This window comes from Bombina bombina, chromosome 4, assembly GCF_027579735.1.
Source record: "Bombina bombina isolate aBomBom1 chromosome 4, aBomBom1.pri, whole genome shotgun sequence".
Taxonomy (NCBI): domain Eukaryota; kingdom Metazoa; phylum Chordata; class Amphibia; order Anura; family Bombinatoridae; genus Bombina; species Bombina bombina.
This window is the reverse complement of record NC_069502.1, coordinates 16,144,261-16,166,873: the sequence shown is the minus strand read 5'-3', so window position 1 is coordinate 16,166,873 and position 22,613 is coordinate 16,144,261. Positions and strand designations below refer to the sequence as shown.

Sequence of the window (22,613 nt, the reverse complement as noted above, 5' to 3'; positions counted from 1 at the left end):
AGGAGAGGGTAACAGAGCTATCAGGTGACACAGGAGAGAGTAACAGAGCTATCAGGTGACACAGGAGAGGGTAACAGAGCTATCAGGTGACACAGGAGAGGGTAACAAAGAGTTATCCGGAGACACAGGAGAGGGTAACAGAGCTATCAGGTGACATAGGAGAGAGTAACAGAGCTATCAGGTGACACAAGAGAGGGTAACAGAGCTATCAGGTGACACAGGAGAGGGTAACAGAGAGATATCCGGAGACACAGGAGAGGGTAACAGAGCTATCAGGTGACACAGGAGAGGGTAACAGAGCTATCAGGTGACATAGGAGAGGGTAACAGAGCTATCAGGTGACATAGGAGAGGGTAACAGAGAGATATCCGGAGACACAGGAGAGGGTAACAGAGCTATCAGGTGACACAGGAGAGGGTAACAGAGCTATCTGGTAACACAGGAGAGGGTAACAGAGCTATCAGGTGACACAGGAGAGGGTAACAGAGCTATCAGGTGACACAGGAGAGGGTAACAGAGCTATCAGGTGACACAGGAGAGGGTAACAGAGCTATCAGGTGACACAGGAGAGAGTAACAGAGCTATCAGGTGACACAGGAGAGGGTAACAGAGCTATCAGGTGACACAGGAGAGGGTAACAGAGCTATCAGGTGACACAAGAGAGAGTAACAGAGCTATCAGGTGACACAGGAGAGGGTAACAGAGCTATCCGGAGACACAGGAGAGGGTAACAGAGCTATCAGGTGACACAGGAGAGGGTAACAGAGCTATCAGGTGACACAGGAGAGGGTAACAGAGCTATCAGGTGACACAGGAGAGGGTAACAGAGCTATCAGGTGACACAGGAGAGGGTAACAGAGCTATCAGGTGACACAGGAGAGGGTAACAGAGCTATCAGGTGACACAGGAGAGGGTAACAGAGCTATCAGGTGACACAGGAGAGGGTAACAGAGCTATCAGGTGACACAGGAGAGGGTAACAGAGCTATCAGGTGACACAGGAGAGAGTAACAGAGCTATCAGGTGACACAGGAGAGGGTAACAGAGCTATCAGGTGACACAGGAGAAGGTAACAGAGAGATATCCGGAGACACAGGAGAGGGTAACAGAGCTATCAGGTGACATAGGAGAGGGTAACAGAGCTATCAGGTGACACAGGAGAGGGTAACAGAGCTATCAGGTGACACAGGAGAGGGTAACAGAGCTATCAGGAGAAAAAGAGAGAGAGAAAGATCTATTAGAACATAAAGAACATATGTAAGAACAGGCAATTAAATAATTAAGTGGTTGTCAATATTTGAGTGCATATTATATTTGTAATTATGTACAAATGTTGCCAGGTGCCCCTTACATTTAAACTTGTCAGTATATGGTAGATTTAAAAAACTGGGTGATGCCTCCCAAAGAAATGCTTACAAATCCAGTAGAATCATCTGTTGCTAAAGTTTAGGAATCAGGAACATATTTACAATTGGTAGAGGGACTGTAAGTCAGTCACAATTAGGGATTTAGTCTTCCTTGCTGACCTCTGTCAGGATTAGACTTCTGTTATACAAAGCAGTTGGCACTAGAGTTCCTCACCTCTGGACAGTGAGTAAATGACAGATGCATTAAAGGTGTCTCCAGCTCCTAAGGTGTCCACTATTGTCTCTGGAGGAAAGGATGGCGAATGGACCACAACACCATCAGGGCCAAGTGCAACTGCTCCCTTCTCTGCCCAAGCACACACCAGGAATGCTCTGTACAAACACAAGAAAATGATAGTGATACTGACTTGTAAAGGGGTAGGCAGATAAGAGGAAACAATAAAAAGATAGTCTGAAAGGCTGGAGACCTAATGGAAACATTAGTCACTGAAGTAGGAGAGGAGGTCTGAGAGAAGATCAAGATACTAGGAAGGAAGTCTAAGAGAATGAAGGCAATGGTATTTGATGTGCCAAGTCTGTGTGAGGGTGAAGACATTGGCTTGTGATCAGTGGTCTATGAAAGGGTGGAGACTTTGGCCTGTGATTAGTGTTATGAAAAAGGTTAGAGACATTGGACTGTGGTTGGCGGTCAATGAAAGGGTAGAGACATTGAAGACACTGGTTTGTTAAGTGGGAGGTCTGGGAGAAGAAAAAGTCACCAACCTGTTATGTGGGAGGTCTAAGAGAAGGTGAAGACACTCACCAGGGAAGCAGAAACATCTGAGAGGAAGTGACAAAAATAACCTGTGCAGTTTGAGATGAATACAGTAACCTGTTCAGTGGTAGGTCTAAGTGAAAGTGGAAAAATTGGTCTGTGAAATGAAAGGGTAATAGATTAAGTCCTCATTTGCCTTTTAAAGTGAGAGGTCTAAGAAAGGTTAGAGACAGGAGACTATCTGCAGCAAGTCATTAGATGACATCACAGGTACCTAATGCTGTGTGTATATAGTGTAATGTGCAGGGAGTCACTAGATGACATCACAGGTACCTAATGCTGTATGTATATAGTGTAATGTGCAGCAAGTCATTAGATGACATCACAGGTACCTAATGCTGTGTGTATATAGTGTAATGTGCAGGGAGTCACTAGATGACATCACAGGTACCTAATGCTGTATGTATATAGTGTAATCTGCAGCAAGTCATTAGATGACATCACAGGTACCTAATGCTGTGTGTATATAGTGTAATGTGCAGGGAGTCACTAGATGACATCACAGGTACCTAATGCTGTATGTATATAGTGTAATCTGCAGCAAGTCATTAGATGACATCACAGGTACCTAATGCTGTGTGTATATAGTGCAATGTGCAGGGAGTCACTAGATGACATCACAGGTACCTAATGCTGTATGTATATAGTGTAATGTGCAGGGAGTCACTAGATGACATCACAGGTACCTAATGCTGTATGTATATAGTGTAATGTGCAGGGAGTCATTAGATGACATCACAGGTACCTAATGATGTATGTATATAGTGTAATGTGCAGGGAGTCACTAGATGACATCACAGGTACCTAATGCTGTATGTATATAGTGTAATGTGCAGGGAGTCACTAGATGACATCACAGGTACCTAATGCTGTATGTATATAGTGTAATGTGCAGGGAGTCACTAGATGACATCACAGGTACCTAATGCTGTATGTATATAGTGTAATGTGCAGGGAGTCACAAGATGACATCACAGGTACCTAATGCTGTATGTATATAGTGTAATGTGCAGGGAGTCACTAGATGACATCACAGGTACCTAATGCTGTATGTATATAGTGTAATGTGCAGGGAGTCACTAGATGACATCACAGGTACCTAATGCTGTATGTATATAGTGCAATGTGCAGGGAGTCACTAGATGACATCACAGGTACCTAATGCTGTATGTATATAGTGTAATGTGCAGGGAGTCACTAGATGACATCACAGGTACCTAATGCTGTATGTATATAGTGTAATGTGCAGGGAGTCACTAGATGACCATCACAGGTACCTAATGCTGTATGTATATAGTGTAATGTGCAGGGAGTCATTAGATGACATCACAGGTACCTAATGCTGTATGTATATAGTGTAATGTGCGGGGAGTCACTAGATGACATCACAGGTACCTAATGCTGTATGTATATAGTGTAATGTGCGGGGAGTCACTAGATGACATCAAAGGTACCTAATGCTGTATGTATATAGTGTAATGTGCAGGGAGTCACTAGATGACATCACAGGTACCTAATGCTGTATGTATATAGTGTAATGTGCAGGGAGTCACTAGATGACATCACAGGTACCTAATGCTGTATGTATATAGTGTAATGTGCAGGGAGTCATTAGATGACATCACAGGTACCTAATGCTGTATGTATATAGTGTAATGTGCAGGGAGTCACTAGATGACATCACAGGTACCTAATGCTGTATGTATATAGTGTAATGTGCAGGGAGTCACTAGATGACATCACAGGTACCTAATGCTGTATGTATATAGTGTAATGTGCAGGGAGTCACTAGATGACATCACAGGTACCTAATGCTGTATGTATATAGTGTAATGTGCAGGGAGTCACTAGATGACATCACAGGTACCTAATGCTGTATGTATATGGTATAATGTGCAGGAGTCACTAGATGACATCACAGGTACCTAACGCTGTATGTATATAGTGTAATGTGCAGGGAGTCATTAGATGACATCACAGGTACCTAATGCTGTATGTATATAGTGTAATGTGCAGGGAGTCACTAGATGATATCACAGGTACCTAACGCTGTATGTATATAGTGTAATGTGCAGGGAGTCACTAGATGACATCACAGGTACCTAATGCTGTATGTATATAGTGTAATCTGCAGCGAGTCATTAGATGACATCACAGGTACCTAATGCTGTATGTATATTGTGTAACGTGCAGGGAGTCACTAGATGACATCACAGGTACCTAATGCTGTATGTATATAGTGTAATGTGCAGGAGTCACTAGATGACATCACAGGTACCTAATGCTGTATGTATATAGTGTAATGTGCAGGGAGTCACTAGATGACATCACAGGTACCTAATGCTGTATGTATATAGTGTAATGTGCAGGGAGTCATTAGATGACATCACAGGTACCTAATGCTGTATGTATATAGTGTAATGTGCGGGGAGTCACTAGATGACATCACAGGTACCTAATGCTGTATGTATGTAGTGTAATGTGCAGGGAGTCACTAGATGACATCACAGGTACCTAATGCTGTATGTATATAGTGTAATGTGCAGGGAGTCACTAGATGACATCACAGGTACCTAATGCTGTATGTATATAGTGTAATGTGCGGGGAGTCACTAGATGACATCACAGGTACCTAATGCTGTATGTATATAGTGTAATGTGCGGGGAGTCACTAGATGACATCACAGGTACCTAATGCTGTATGTATATAGTGTAATGTGCGGGGAGTCACTAGATGACATCACAGGTACCTAATGCTGTGTGTATATAGTGTAATGTGCGGGGAGTCACTAGATGACATCACAGGTACCTAATGCTGTGTGTATATAGTGTAATGTGCAGGGAGTCACTAGATGACATCACAGGTACCTAATGCTGTATGTATGTAGTGTAATGTGCAGGGAGTCACTAGATGACATCACAGGTACCTAACGCTGTATGTATGTAGTGTAACGTGCAGGGAGTCATTAGATGACATCACAGGTACCTAATGCTGTGTGTATATAGTGTAACGTGCAGGGAGTCACTAGATGACATGACAGGTACCTAATGCTGTATGTATATAGTGTAATGTGCGGGGAGTCACTAGATGACATCACAGGTACCTAACGCTGTATGTATATAGTGTAACGTGCGGGGAGTCACTAGATGACATCACAGGTACCTAATGCTGTATGTATATAGTGTAATGTGCAGGGAGTCACTAGATGACATCATAGGTACCTAATGCTGTATGTATATAGTGTAATGTGCAGGGAGTCACTAGATGACATCACAGGTACCTAACGCTGTATGTATATAGTGTAATGTGCAGGGAGTCACTAGATGACATCACAGGTACCTAACGCTGTGTGTATATAGTGTAACGTGCAGGGAGTAATTAGATGACATCACAGGTACCTAATGCTGTGTGTATATAGTGTAATGTGCAGGGAGTCACTAGATGACATCACAGGTACCTAACGCTGTATGTATATAGTGTAATGTGCAGGGAGTCATTAGATGACATCACAGGTACCTAATGCTGTATGTATATAGTGTAATGTGCAGGGAGTCACTAGATGACATCACAGGTACCTGATGCTGTATGTATATAGTGTAATGTGCAGGGAGTCACTAGATGACATCACAGGTACCTGATGCTGTATGTATATAGTGTAATGTGCGGGGAGTCACTAGATGACATCACAGGTACCTGATGCTGTATGTATATAGTGTAATGTGCGGGGAGTCACTAGATGACATCACAGGTACCTAATGCTGTATGTATATAGTGTAATGTGCAGGGAGTCACTAGATGACATCACAGGTACCTAATGCTGTATGTATATAGTGTAATGTGCAGGGAGTCACTAGATGACATCACAGGTACCTAATGCTGTATGTATATAGTGTAATGTGCAGGGAGTCACTAGATGACATTACAGGTACCTAATGCTGTATGTATATAGTGTAATGTGCAGGGAGTCACTAGATGACATCACAGGTACCTAATGCTGTATGTATATAGTGCAATGTGCAGGGAGTCACTAGATGACATCACAGGTACCTAATGCTGTATGTATATAGTGTAATGTGCAGGGAGTCACTAGATGACATCACAGGTACCTAATGCTGTATGTATATAGTGTAATGTGCAGGGAGTCACTAGATGACATCACAGGTACCTAATGCTGTATGTATATAGTGTAATGTGCAGGGAGTCACTAGATGACATCACAGGTACCTAATGCTGTATGTATATAGTGTAATGTGCAGGGAGTCATTAGATGACATCACAGGTACCTAATGCTGTATGTATATAGTGTGACGTGCAGGGAGTCACTAGATGACATCACAGGTACCTAACGCTGTATGTATATAGTGTGACGTGCAGGGAGTCACTAGATGACATCACAGGTACCTAACGCTGTATGTATATAGTGTAACGTGCAGGGAGTCACTAGATGACATCACAGGTACCTAATGCTGTATGTATATAGTGTAATGTGCAGGGAGTCACTAGATGACATCACAGGTACCTAATGCTGTATGTATATAGTGTAACGTGCAGGGAGTCACTAGATGACATCACAGGTACCTAATGCTGTATGTATATAGTGTAACGTGCAGGGAGTCACTAGATGACATCACAGGTACCTAATGCTGTATGTATATAGTGTAACGTGCAGGGAGTCATTAGATGATATCACAGGTACCTAATGCTGTATGTATATAGTGTAATGTGCAGGGAGTCACTAGATGACATCACAGGTACCTAATGCTGTATGTATATAGTGTAATGTGCAGGGAGTCACTAGATGACATCACAGGTACCTAATGCTGTATGTATATAGTGTAATGTGCAGGGAGTCACTAGATGACATCACAGGTACCTAATGCTGTATGTATATAGTGTAACGTGCAGGGAGTCATTAGATGATATCACAGGTACCTAACGCTGTATGTATATAGTGTAATGTGCAGGGAGACACTAGATGACATCACAGATACCTAATGCTGTATGTATATAGTGTAATGTGCAGGGAGTCATTAGATGACATCACAGGTACCTAATGCTGTATGTATATAGTGTAATGTGCGGGGAGTCACTAGATGACATCACAGGTACCTAATGCTATACGTATATAGTGTAATGTGCAGGGAGTCACTAGATGACATCACAGGTACCTAATGCTGTATGTATATAGTGTAATGTGCAGGGAGTCACTAGATGACATCACAGGTACCTAATGCTGTTTGTATATAGTGTAATGTGCAGGGGAGTCACTAGATGACATCACAGGTACCTAAGCTGTATGTATATAGTGTAATGTGCAGGGAGTCACTAGATGACATCACAGGTACCTAATGCTGTATGTATATAGTGTAATGTGCAGGGAGTCACTAGATGACATCACAGGTACCTAATGCTGTATGTATATAGTGTAATGTGCAGGGAGTCACTAGATGACATCACAGGTACCTAATGCTGTATGTATATAGGTGTAATGTGCAGGGGAGTCACTAGATGACATCACAGGTACCTAATGCTGTATGTATATGGTATAATGTGCAGGAGTCACTAGATGACATCACAGGTACCTAATGCTGTATGTATATAGTGTAATGTGCAGGGAGTCACTAGATGACATCACAGGTACCTAATGCTGTATGTATATAGTGTAATGTGCAGGGAGTCATTAGATGACATCACAGGTACCTAATGCTGTATGTATATAGTGTAATGTGCAGGGAGTCACTAGATGACATCACAGGTACCTAATGCTGTATGTTATATAGTGTAATGTGCAGGGAGTCACTAGATGACATCACAGGTACCTAACGCTGTACGTATATAGTGTAATGTGCAGGGAGTCATTAGATGACATCACAGGTACCTAATGCTGTACGTATATAGTGTAATGTGCAGGGAGTCATTAGATGACATCACAGGTACCTAATGCTGTATGTATGTAGTGTAATGTGCAGGGAGTCACTAGATGACATCACAGGTACCTAATGCTGTATGTATATAGTGTAACGTGCGGGAGTCATTAGATGACATCACAGGTACCTAATGCTGTATGTATATAGTGTAACGTGCAGGGAGTCCACTAGATGACATACAGGTACCTAATGCTGTATGTATATAGTGTAACGTGCAGGAAGTCACTAGATGACATTACAGGTACCTAATGCTGGTATGTATTAGTGTAATGTGCAGGGGAGGTCACTAGATGACATCACAGGTACCTAATGCTGTTTGTATATAGTGTAATGTGCAGGGAGTCACTAGATGACATCACAGGTACCTAATGCTGTATGTATGTAGTGTAATGTGCAGGGAGTCACTAGATGACATCACAGGTACTAATGCTGTATGTATGTAGTGTAATGTGCAGGGAGTCACTAGATGAACATCACAGGTACCTAATGCTGTATGTATACTAGTGTAATGTGCAGGGGAGTCATAGATGACATCACAGGTACCTAATGCCACATCGCTCCTGAATATAGTGTAATGTGCAGGGAGTCACTAGATGACATCACAGGTACCTAACGCTGTATGTATACTAGTGTAATGTGCAGGGAGGTCACTAGATGACATCACAGGTACCTAATGCTGTATGTATATAGTGTAATGTGGGAGTCATTAGATGACATCACAGGTACCTAATGCTGTATGTATATAGTGTAATGTGCAGGGAGTCACTAGATGACATCACAGGTACCTAATGCTGTATGTATATAGTGTAATGTGCAGGGAGTCACTAGATGACATCACAGGTACCTAATGCTGTATGTATATAGTGTAATGTGCGGGGAGTCACTAGATGACATCACAGGTACCTAATGCTGTATGTATATAGTGTAATGTGCAGGGAGTCACTAGATGACATCACAGGTACCTAATGCTGTATGTATATAGTGTAATGTGCAGGGAGTCACTAGATGACATCACAGGTACCTAATGCTGTATGTATATAGTGTAATGTGCAGGGAGTCACAAGATGACATCACAGGTACCTAATGCTGTATGTATATAGTGTAATGTGCAGGGAGTCACTAGATGACATCACAGGTACCTAATGCTGTAGTATATAGTGTAATGTAGCAGGGAGTCACTAGATGACATCACAGGTACCTAATGCTGTATGTATATAGTGTAATGTGCAGGGACTCACTAGATGACATCACAGGTACCTAATGCTGTATGTATATAGTGTAATCTGCAGCGAGTCATTAGATGACATCACAGGTACCTAATGCTGTACGTATATAGTGTAATGTGCAGGGAGTCACTGGATGACATCACAGGTACCCTAACGCTGTATGTATATAGTGTAATGTGCAGGGAGTCACTAGATGACATCACAGGTACCTAACGCTGTATGTATGTAGTGTAATGTGCAGGGAGTCACTAGATGACATCACAGGTACCTAATGCTGTATGTATATAGTGTAATGTGCAGGGAGTCACTAGATGACATCACAGGTACCTAAAGCTGTATGTATATAGTGTAATGTGCAGGGAGTCACTAGATGACATCACAGGTACCTAACGCTGTACGTATATAGTGTAATGTGCAGGGAGTCATTAGATGGACATCACAGGTACCTAAATGCTGTACGTATATAGTGTAATGTGCGGGGAGTCACTAGATGACCATCACAGGTACCTAATGCTGTATGTATATAGTTTAATGTGCGGGGAGTCACTAGATGACATCACAGGTACCTAATGCTGTATGTATATAGTGTAATGTGCGGGGAGTCACTAGATGACATCACAGGTACCTAATGCTGTATGTATATAGTGTAATGTGCGGGGAGTCACTAGATGACATCACAGGTACCTAATGCTGTATATATATAGTGTAATGTGCGGGGAGTCACTAGATGACATCACAGGTACCTAATGCTGTATGTATATAGTGTAATGTGCGGGGAGTCACTAGATGACATCACAGGTACCTAATGCTGTATGTATATAGTGTAATGTGCAGGGAGTCACTAGATGACATCACAGGTACCTAACGCTGTACGTATATAGTGTAATGTGCAGGGAGTCACTAGATGACATCACAGGTACCTAACGCTGTACGTATATATTGTAATGTGCAGGGAGTCACTAGATGACATCACAGGTACCTAACGCTGTACGTATATAGTGTAATGTGCAGGGAGTCACTAGATGACATCACAGGTACCTAATGCTGTATGTATATAGTGTAATGTGCGGGGAGTCACTAGATGACATCACAGGTACCTAATGCTGTATGTATATAGTGTAATGTGCAGGGAGTCACTAGATGACATCACAGGTACCTAATGCTGTATGTATATAGTGTAATGTGCAGGGAGTCACAAGATGACATCACAGGTGTATATAGTGTAATGTGCAGGGAGTCACTAGATGACATCACAGGTACCTAATGCTGTACGTATGTAGTGTAATGTGCAGGGAGTCATTAGATGACATCACAGGTACCTAATGCTGTATGTATGTAGTGTAATGTGCAGGGAGTCATTAGATGACATCACAGGTACCTAATGCTGTATGTATATAGTGTAATGTGCAGGGAGTCACTAGATGACATCACAGGTACCTAATGCTGTATGTATATAGTGTAATGTGCAGGGAGTCATTAGATGACATCACAGGTACCTAATGCTGTACGTATATAGTGTAATGTGCAGGGAGTCACTAGATGACATCACAGGTACCTAATGCTGTATGTATATAGTGTAATGTGCAGGGAGTCACTAGATGACATCACAGGTACCTAATGCTGTACGTATATAGTGTAATGTGCAGGGAGTCACTAGATGACATCACAGGTACCTAATACTGTATGTATATAGTGTAATGTGCGGGGAGTCACTAGATGACATCACAGGTACCTAACGCTGTATGTATGTAGTGTAATGTGCGGGGAGTCACTAGATGACATCACAGGTACCTAATGCTGTATGTATATAGTGTAATGTGCAGGGAGTCACTAGATGACATCACAGGTACCTAACGCTGTATGTATATAGTGTAATGTGCAGGGAGTCACTAGATGACATCACAGGTACCTAATGCTGTATGTATGTAGTGTAATGTGCGGGGAGTCACTAGATGACATCACAGGTACCTAATGCTGTATGTATGTAGTGTAATGTGCAGGGAGTCACTAGATGACATCACAGGTACCTAATGCTGTATGTATGTAGTGTAATGTGCAGGGAGTCACTAGATGACATCACAGGTACCTAATGCTGTATGTATGTAGTGTAATGTGCAGGGAGTCATTAGATGATATCACAGGTACCTAATGCTGTTTGTATGTAGTGTAATGTGCGGGGAGTCATTAGATGACATCACAGGTACCTAATGGTGTACGTATATAGTGTAATGTGCAGGGAGTCACTAGATGACATCACAGGTACCTAACGCTGTATGTATGTAGTGTAATGTGCAGGGAGTCATTAGATGACATCACAGGTACCTAATGGTGTACGTATATAGTGTAATGTGCAGGGAGTCACTAGATGACATCACAGGTACCTAATGCTGTATGTATATAGTGTAATGTGCAGGGAGTCACTAGATGACATCACAGGTACCTAATGCTGTATGTATATAGTGTAATGTGCAGGGAGTCACTAGATGACATCACAGGTACCTAATGCTGTATGTATATAGTGTAATGTGCAGGGAGTCACTAGATGACATCACAGGTACCTAATGCTGTATGTATGTAGTGTAATGTGCAGGGAGTCATTAGATGACATCACAGGTACCTAACGCTGTATGTATATAGTGTAATGTGCAGGGAGTCACTAGATGACATCACAGGTACCTAATGCAGTATGTATATAGTGTAATGTGCAGGGAGTCACTAGATGACATCACAGGTACCTAATGCTGTATGTATATAGTGTAATGTGCAGGGAGTCACTAGATGACATCACAGGTACCTAATGCTGTTTGTATGTAGTGTAATGTGCGGGGAGTCATTAGATGACATCACAGGTACCTAATGCTGTATGTATATAGTGTAATGTGCGGGGAGTCACTAGATGACATCACAGGTACCTAACGCTGTACGTATATAGTGTAATGTGCAGGGAGTCACTAGATGACATCACAGGTACCTAACGCTGTACGTATATAGTGTAATGTGCAGGGAGTCACTAGATGACATCACAGGTACCTAATGCTGTACGTATATAGTGTAATGTGCAGGGAGTCACTAGATGACATCACAGGTACCTAATGCTGTATGTATATAGTGTAATGTGCGGGGAGTCACTAGATGACATCACAGGTACCTAACGCTGTACGTATATAGTGTAATGTGCAGGGAGTCACTAGATGACATCACAGGTACCTAATGCTGTATGTATATAGTGTAATGTGCAGGGAGTCACAAGATGACATCACAGGTGTATATAGTGTAATGTGCAGGGAGTCACTAGATGACATCACAGGTACCTAATGCTGTATGTATATAGTGTAACGTGCAGGGAGTCATTAGATGACATCACAGGTACCTAATGCTGTACGTATGTAGTGTAATGTGCAGGGAGTCATTAGATGACATCACAGGTACCTAATGCTGTATGTATATAGTGTAATGTGCAGGGAGTCACTAGATGACATCACAGGTACCTAATGCTGTATGTATATAGTGTAATGTGCAGGGAGTCACTAGATGACATCACAGGTACCTAACGCTGTATGTATATAGTGTAATGTGCAGGGAGTCACTAGATGACATCACAGGTACCTAATGCTGTATGTATATAGTGTAATGTGCAGGGAGTCACTAGATGACATCACAGGTACCTAATGCTGTATGTATATAGTGTAATGTGCAGGGAGTCACTAGATGACATCACAGGTACCTAACTGCTGTATGTATATAGTGTAATGTGCAGGGAGTCACTAGATGACATCACAGGTACCTAATGCTGTATGTATATAGTGTAATGTGCAGGGAGTCACTAGATGACATCACAGGTACCTAATGCTGTATGTATATAGTGTAATGTGCAGGGAGTCACTAGATGACATCACAGGTACCTAATGCTGTATGTATATAGTGTAATGTGCGGGGAGTCACTAGATGACATCACAGGTACCTAATGCTGTATGTATATAGTGTAATTGTGCAGGGAGTCACTAGATGACATCACAGGTACCTAATGCTGTATGTATATAGTGTAATGTGCAGGGAGTCACAAGATGACATCACAGGTACCTAATGCTGTATGTATATAGTGTAATGTGCAGGGAGTCACAAGATGACATCACAGGTACCTAATGCTGTACGTATATAGTGTAATGTGCAGGGAGTCACTAGATGACATCACAGGTACCTAATGCTGTACGTATATAGTGTAATGTGCAGGGAGTCACTAGATGACATCACAGGTACCTAATGCTGTATGTATATAGTGTAATGTGCAGGGACTCACTAGATGACATCACAGGTACCTAATGCTGTATGTATATAGTGTAATCTGCAGCGAGTCATTAGATGACATCACAGGTACCTAATGCTGTACGTATATAGTGTAATGTGCAGGAGTCACTGGATGACATCACAGGTACCTAAACGCTGTATGTATATAGTGTAATGTGCAGGGAGTCACTAGATGACATCACAGGTACCTAAAGCTGTATGTATGTAGTGTAATGTGCAGGGAGTCACTAGATGACATCACAGGTACCTAATGCTGTAGTGTATATAGTGTAATGTGCAGGGAGTCACTAGATGACATCACAGGTACCTAATGCTGTATGTATATAGTGTAATGTGCAGGGAGTCACTAGATGACATCACAGGTACCTAATGCTGTATGTTATAGTGTAATGTGCAGGGAGTCACTAGATGACATCACAGGTAACCTAATGCTGTATGTATATAGTGTAATGTTGCAGGGAGTCACTAGATGACATCACAGGTACCTAATGCTGTATGTATATAGTGTAATGTGCAGGGAGTCACTAGATGACATCACAGGTACCTAATGCTGTATGTATATAGTGTAATGTGCAGGGTGTCACTAGATGACATCACAGGTACCTAATGCTGTATGTATATAGTGTAATGTGCGGGGAGTCACTAGATGACATCACAGGTACCTAATGCTGTATGTATATAGTGTAATGTGCAGGGAGTCACTAGATGACATCACAGGTACCTAATGCTGTATGTATATAGTGTAATGTGCAGGGAGTCACTAGATGACATCACAGGTACCTAACGCTGTATGTATATAGTGTAATGTGCAGGGAGTCATTAGATGACATCACAGGTACCTAATGCTGTATGTATATAGTGTAATGTGCAGGGAGTCACTAGATGACATCACAGGTACCTAATGCTGTATGTATATAGTGTAATGTGCAGGGAGTCACTAGATGACATCACAGGTACCTAACGCTGTATGTATATAGTGTAATGTGCAGGGAGTAACTAGATGACATCACAGGTACCTAATGCTGTATGTATATAGTGTAATGTGCAGGGAGTCACTAGATGACATCACAGGTACCTAATGCTGTATGTATATAGTGTAATGTGCAGGGAGTCACTAGATGACATCACAGGTACCTAATGCTGTATGTATATAGTGTAATGTGCAGGGAGTCACTAGATGACATCACAGGTACCTAATGCTGTATGTATATAGTGTAATCTGCAGCAAGTCATTAGATGACATCACAGGTACCTAATGCTGTATGTATATAGTGTAATGTGCAGGGAGTCACTAGATGACATCACAGGTACCTAACGCTGTACGTATATAGTGTAATGTGCAGGGAGTCATTAGATGACATCACAGGTACCTAATGCTGTACGTATATAGTGTAATGTGCGGGGAGTCACTAGATGACATCACAGGTACCTAATGCTGTATGTATATAGTTTAATGTGCTGGGAGTCACTAGATGACATCACAGGTACCTAATGCTGTATGTATATAGTGTAATGTGCTGGGAGTCACTAGATGACATCACAGGTACCTAATGCTGTATGTATATAGTGTAATGTGCGGGGAGTCACTAGATGACATCACAGGTACCTAATGCTGTATGTATATAGTGTAATGTGCGGGGAGTCACTAGATGACATCACAGGTACCTAATGCTGTATGTATATAGTGTAATGTGCGGGGAGTCACTAGATGACATCACAGGTACCTAATGCTGTATGTATATAGTGTAATGTGCAGGGAGTCACTAGATGACATCACAGGTACCTAACGCTGTACGTATATAGTGTAATTTGCAGGGAGTCACTAGATGACATCACAGGTACCTAACGCTGTACGTATATATTGTAATGTGCAGGGAGTCACTAGATGACATCACAGGTACCTAACGCTGTATGTATATAGTGTAATGTGCAGGGAGTCACTAGATGACATCACAGGTACCTAACGCTGTATGTATATAGTGTAATGTGCAGGGAGTCACTAGATGACATCACAGGTACCTAATGCTGTATGTATATAGTGTAATTGTGCAGGGAGTCACTAGATGACATCACAGGTACCTAATGCTGTATGTATATAGTGTATTGTGCAGGGAGTCACTAGATGACATCACAGGTACCTAACGCTGTATGTATATAGTGTAATGTGCAGGGAGTCACTAGATGACATCACAGGTACCTAATGCTGTATGTATATAGTGTAATGTGCAGGGAGTCACTAGATGACATCACAGGTACCTGATGCTGTATGTATATAGTGTAATGTGCAGGGAGTCACTAGATGACATCACAGGTACCTAATGCTGTATGTATATAGTGTAATGTGCGGGAGTCACTAGATGACATCACAGGTACCTAATGCTGTATGTATATAGTGTAATGTGCAGGGAGTCACTAGATGACATCACAGGTACCTAATGCTGTATGTATATAGTGTAATGTGCAGGGAGTCACAAGATGACATCACAGGTACCTAATGCTGTATGTATATAGTGTAATGTGCAGGGAGTCACAAGATGACATCACAGGTACCTAATGCTGTACGTATATAGTGTAATGTGCAGGGAGTCACTAGATGACATCACAGGTACCTAATGCTGTACGTATATAGTGTAATGTGCAGGGAGTCACTAGATGACATCACAGGTACCTAATGCTGTATGTATATAGTGTAATGTGCAGGGACTCACTAGATGACATCACAGGTACCTAATGCTGTATGTATATAGTGTAATCTGCAGCGAGTCATTAGATGACATCACAGGTACCTAATGCTGTACGTATATAGTGTAATGTGCAGGGAGTCACTGGATGACATCACAGGTACCTAACGCTGTATGTATATAGTGTAATGTGCAGGGAGTCACTAGATGACATCACAGGTACCTAACGCTGTATGTATGTAGTGTAATGTGCAGGGAGTCACTAGATGACATCACAGGTACCTAATGCTGTATGTATATAGTGTAATGTGCAGGGAGTCACTAGATGACATCACAGGTACCTAATGCTGTATGTATATAGTGTAATGTGCAGGGAGTCACTAGATGACATCACAGGTACCTAATGCTGTATGTATATAGTGTAATGTGCAGGGAGTCACTAGATGACATCACAGGTACCTAATGCTGTATGTATATAGTGTAATGTGCAGGGAGTCACTAGATGACATCACAGGTACCTAATGCTGTATGTATATAGTGTAATGTGCAGGGAGTCACTAGATGACATCACAGGTACCTAATGCTGTATGTATATAGTGTAATGTGCAGGGTGTCACTAGATGACATCACAGGTACCTAATGCTGTATGTATATAGTGTAATGTGCGGGGAGTCACTAGATGACATCACAGGTACCTAATGCTGTATGTATGTAGTGTAATGTGCGGGGAGTCACTAGATGACATCACAGGTACCTAACGCTGTATGTATATAGTGTAATGTGCAGGGAGTCACTAGATGACATCACAGGTACCTAACGCTGTATGTATATAGTGTAATGTGCAGGGAGTCATTAGATGACATCACAGGTACCTAATGCTGTATGTATATAGTGTAATGTGCAGGGAGTCACTAGATGACATCACAGGTACCTAATGCTGTATGTATATAGTGTAATGTGCAGGGAGTCACTAGATGACATCACAGGTACCTAACGCTGTGTGTATATAGTGTAACGTGCAGGGAGTAATTAGATGACATCACAGGTACCTAATGCTGTATGTATATAGTGTAATGTGCAGGGAGTCACTAGATGACATCACAGGTACCTAATGATGTATGTATATAGTGTAATGTGCAGGGAGTCACTAGATGACATCACAGGTACCTAATGCTGTATGTATATAGTGTAATGTGCAGGGAGTCACTAGATGACATCACAGGTACCTAATGCTGTATGTATATAGTGTAATCTGCAGCAAGTCATTAGATGACATCACAGGTACCTAATGCTGTATGTATATAGTGTAATGTGCAGGGAGTCACTAGATGACATCACAGGTACCTAACGCTGTACGTATATAGTGTAATGTGCAGGGAGTCATTAGATGACATCACAGGTACCTAATGCTGTACGTATATAGTGTAATGTGCGGGGAGTCACTAGATGACATCACAGGTACCTAATGCTGTATGTATATAGTTTAATGTGCGGGGAGTCACTAGATGACATCACAGGTACCTAATGCTGTATGTATATAGTGTAATGTGCGGGGAGTCACTAGATGACATCACAGGTACCTAATGCTGTATGTATATAGTGTAATGTGCGGGGAGTCACTAGATGACATCACAGGTACCTAATGCTGTATGTATATAGTGTAATGTGCGGGGAGTCACTAGATGACATCACAGGTACCTAATGCTGTATGTATATAGTGTAATGTGCGGGGAGTCACTAGATGACATCACAGGTACCTAATGCTGTATGTATATAGTGTAATGTGCAGGGAGTCACTAGATGACATCACAGGTACCTAACGCTGTACGTATATAGTGTAATTTGCAGGGAGTCACTAGATGACATCACAGGTACCTAACGCTGTACGTATATATGTAATGTGCAGGGAGTCACTAGATGACATCACAGGTACCTAACTGCTGTACGTATATAGTGTAATGTGCAGGGGAGTCACTAGATGACATCACAGGTACCTAATGCTGTTTGTATATAGTGTAATGTGCGGGGAGTCACTAGATGACATCACAGGTACCTAACGCTGTACGTATATAGTGTAATGTGCAGGGAGTCACTAGATGACATCACAGGTACCTAATGCTGTATGTATATAGTGTAATGTGCAGGGAGTCACTAGATGACATCACCAGGAACCTATTGCGTATGTATATAGTGTAATGTGCACGGGAGTCCACTAGATGACATCACAGGTACCTAATGCTGTAGTTATAGTAGTGTAATGTGCAGGGAGTCACTAGATGACATCACAGGTACCTAACTGCTGTATGTATGTAGTGTAATGTGCAGGGAGTCACTAGATGACATCACAGGTACCTAACTGCTGTATGTATATAGTGTAATGTGCAGGGAGTCACTAGATGACATCACAGAGTACCTAATGCTGTACGTATATAGTGTTAATGTGCAGGGAGTCACTAGATGACATCACAGTGTACCTAACGCTGTACGTATTATAGTGTAATGTGCAGGGAGTCACTAGATGACATCACAGGTACCTAACGCTGTATGTATGTAGTGTAATGTGCAGGGAGTCACTAGATGACATCACAGGTACCTAATGCTGTACGTATATAGTGTAATGTGCAGGGAGTCACTAGATGACATCACAGGTACCTAATGCTGTATGTATATAGTGTAATGTGCAGGGAGTCACTAGATGACATCACAGGTACCTAATGCTGTATGTATATAGTGTAATGTGCAGGGAGTCACTAGATGACATCACAGGTACCTAATGCTGTATGTATATAGTGTAATGTGCAGGGAGTCACTAGATGACATCACAGGTACCTAATGCTGTATGTATATAGTGTAATGTGCAGGGAGTCACTAGATGACATCACAGGTACCTAATGCTGTATGTATGTAGTGTAATGTGCGGGGAGTGACTAGATGACATCACAGGTACCTAATGCTGTATGTATGTAGTGTAATGTGCAGGGAGTCACTAGATGACATCACAGGTACCTAATGCTCTATGTATGTAGTGTAATGTGCAGGGAGTCACTAGATGACATCACAGGTCCCTAACGCTGTATGTATGTAGTGTAATGTGCAGGGAGTCATTAGATGACATCACAGGTACCTAATGCTGTATGTATATAGTGTAATGTGCAGGGAGTCACTAGATGACATCACAGGTACCTAATGCTGTATGTATATAGTGTAATGTGCAGGGAGTCATTAGATGACATCACAGGTACCTAATGCTGTACTGTATATAGTGTAATGTGCAGGGAGTCACTAGATGACATCACAGGTACCTAATGCTGTATGTATATAGTGTAATGTGCAGGGAGTCACTAGATGACATCACAGGTACCTAATGCTGTATGTATATAGTGTAATGTGCAGGGAGTCACTAGATGACATCACAGGTACCTAATGCTGTATGTATATAGTGTAATGTGCAGGGAGTCACTAGATGACATCACAGGTACCTAATGCTGTATGTATATAGTGTAATGTGCAGGGAGTCACTAGATGACATCACAGGTACCTAATGCTGTATGTATATAGTGTAATGTGCGGGGAGTCACTAGATGACATCACAGGTACCTAACGCTGTATGTATGTAGTGTAATGTGCAGGGAGTCATTAGATGACATCACAGGTACCTAATGCTGTATGTATGTAGTGTAATGTGCAGGGAGTCACTAGATGACATGACAGGTACCTAATGCTGTATGTATATAGTGTAATGTGCGGGGAGTCATTAGATGATATCACAGGTACCTAATGCTGTTTGTATGTAGTGTAATGTGCGGGGAGTCATTAGATGACATCACAGGTACCTAATGCTGTATGTATATAGTGTAATGTGCGGGGACTCACTAGATGACATCACAGGTACCTAATGCTGTATGTATATAGTGTAATGTGCAGGGAGTCACTAGATTACATCACAGGTACCTAATGCTGTATGTATATAGTGTAACGTGCAGGGAGTCACTAGATGACATCACAGGTACCTAATGCTGTATGTATATAGTGTAATGTGCAGGGAGTCACTAGATGACATCACAGGTACCTAATGCTGTATGTATATAGTGTAATGTGCAGGGAGTCATTAGATGACATCACAGGTACCTAATGCTGTATGTATATAGTGTAATGTGCAGGGAGTCACTGGATGACATCACAGGTACCTAATGCTGTATGTATATAGTGTAATGTGCAGGGAGTCACTAGATGACATCACAGGTACCTAATGCTGTATGTATATAGTGTAATGTGCAGGGAGTCACTAGATGACATCACAGGTACCTAACGCTGTACGTATATAGTGTAATGTGCAGGGAGTCACTAGATGACATCACAGGTACCTAACGCTGTACGTATATAGTGTAATGTGCAGGGAGTCACTAGATGACATCACAGGTACCTAATGCTGTACGTATATAGTGTAATGTGCAGGGAGTCACTAGATGACATCACAGGTACCTAATGCTGTATGTATATAGTGTAATGTGCGGGGAGTCACTAGATGACATCACAGGTACCTAACGCTGTACGTATATAGTGTAATGTGCAGGGAGTCACAAGATGACATCACAGGTGTATATAGTGTAATGTGCAGGGAGTCACTAGATGACATCACAGGTACCTAATGCTGTACGTATGTAGTGTAATGTGCAGGGAGTCATTAGATGACATCACAGGTACCTAATGCTGTATGTATGTAGTGTAATGTGCAGGGAGTCACTAGATGACATCACAGGTACCTAACGCTGTATGTATATAGTGTAATGTGCAGGGAGTCATTAGATGACATCACAGGTACCTAATGCTGTATGTATATAGTGTAATGTGCAGGGAGTCACTAGATGACATCACAGGTACCTAATGCTGTATGTATATAGTGTAATGTGCAGGGAGTCACTAGATGACATCACAGGTACCTAATGCTGTATGTATATAGTGTAATGTGCAGGGAGTCACTAGATGACATCACAGGTACCTAATGCTGTATGTATATAGTGTAATGTGCAGGGAGTCACTAGATGACATCACAGGTACCTAACGCTGTATGTATATAGTGTAATGTGCAGGGAGTCACTAGATGACATCACAGGTACCTAATGCTGTATGTATATAGTGTAATGTGCAGGGAGTCACTAGATGACATCACAGGTACCTAATGCTGTATGTATATAGTGTAATGTGCAGGGAGTCACTAGATGACATCACAGGTACCTAATGCTGTATGTATATAGTGTAATGTGCAGGGAGTCACTAGATGACATCACAGGTACCTAATGCTGTATGTATATAGTGTAATGTGCAGGGAGTCACTAGATGACATCAGAGGTACCTAATGCTGTATGTATATAGTGTAATGTGCAGGGAGTCACTAGATGACATCACAGGTACCTAATGCTGTATGTATATAGTGTAATGTGCAGGGAGTCACTAGATGACATCACAGGTACCTAATGCTGTATGTATATAGTGTAATGTGCGGGGAGTCACTAGATGACATCACAGGTACCTAATGCTGTATGTATATAGTGTAATGTGCAGGGAGTCACTAGATGACATCACAGGTACCTAATGCTGTATGTATATAGTGTAATGTGCAGGGAGTCACTAGATGACATCACAGGTACCTAACGCTGTATGTATGTAGTGTAATGTGCGGGGAGTCACTAGATGACATCACAGGTACCTAACGCTGTATGTATGTAGTGTAATGTGCAGGGAGTCACTAGATGACATCACAGGTACCTAACGCTGTACGTATATAGTGTAATGTGCAGGGAGTCACTAGATGACATCACAGGTACCTAATGCTGTATGTATATAGTGTAATGTGCAGGGAGTCACTAGATGACATCACAGGTACCTAATGCTGTATGTATATAGTGTAATGTGCAGCGAGTCATTAGATGACATCACAGGTACCTAATGCTGTACATATATAGTGTAATGTGCAGCGAGTCATTAGATGACATCACAGGTACCGAATGCTGTACGTATATAGTGTAATGTGCAGGGAGTCACTAGATGACATCACAGGTTCCTAACGCTGTATGTATGTAGTGTAATGTGCAGGGAGTCATTAGATGACATCACAGGTAACTAACGCTGTATGTATGTAGTGTAATGTGCAGGGAGTCACTAGATGACATCACAGGTACCTAATGCTGTATGTATATAGTGTAATGTGCAGGGTGTCACTAGATGACATCACAGGTACCTAATGCTGTATGTATATAGTGTAATGTGCGGGGAGTCACTAGATGACATCACAG

At 41.9% G+C, this 22,613-nt stretch overlaps 1 protein-coding gene across 1 annotated transcript in view; it reads right to left on the bottom strand.

Moving 5' to 3' along the window:
• KHK (ketohexokinase) overlaps nucleotides 1-22,613 on the bottom strand; it is a gene marked incomplete in the record, with an annotated part of 128,180 nt that overhangs the window by 4,102 nt on the left and 101,465 nt on the right. Inside the window, 1 exon segment of the mRNA XM_053709405.1 lies at nucleotides 1,581-1,738. Within this exon segment, the coding sequence (XP_053565380.1) occupies nucleotides 1,581-1,738 (158 nt within the window).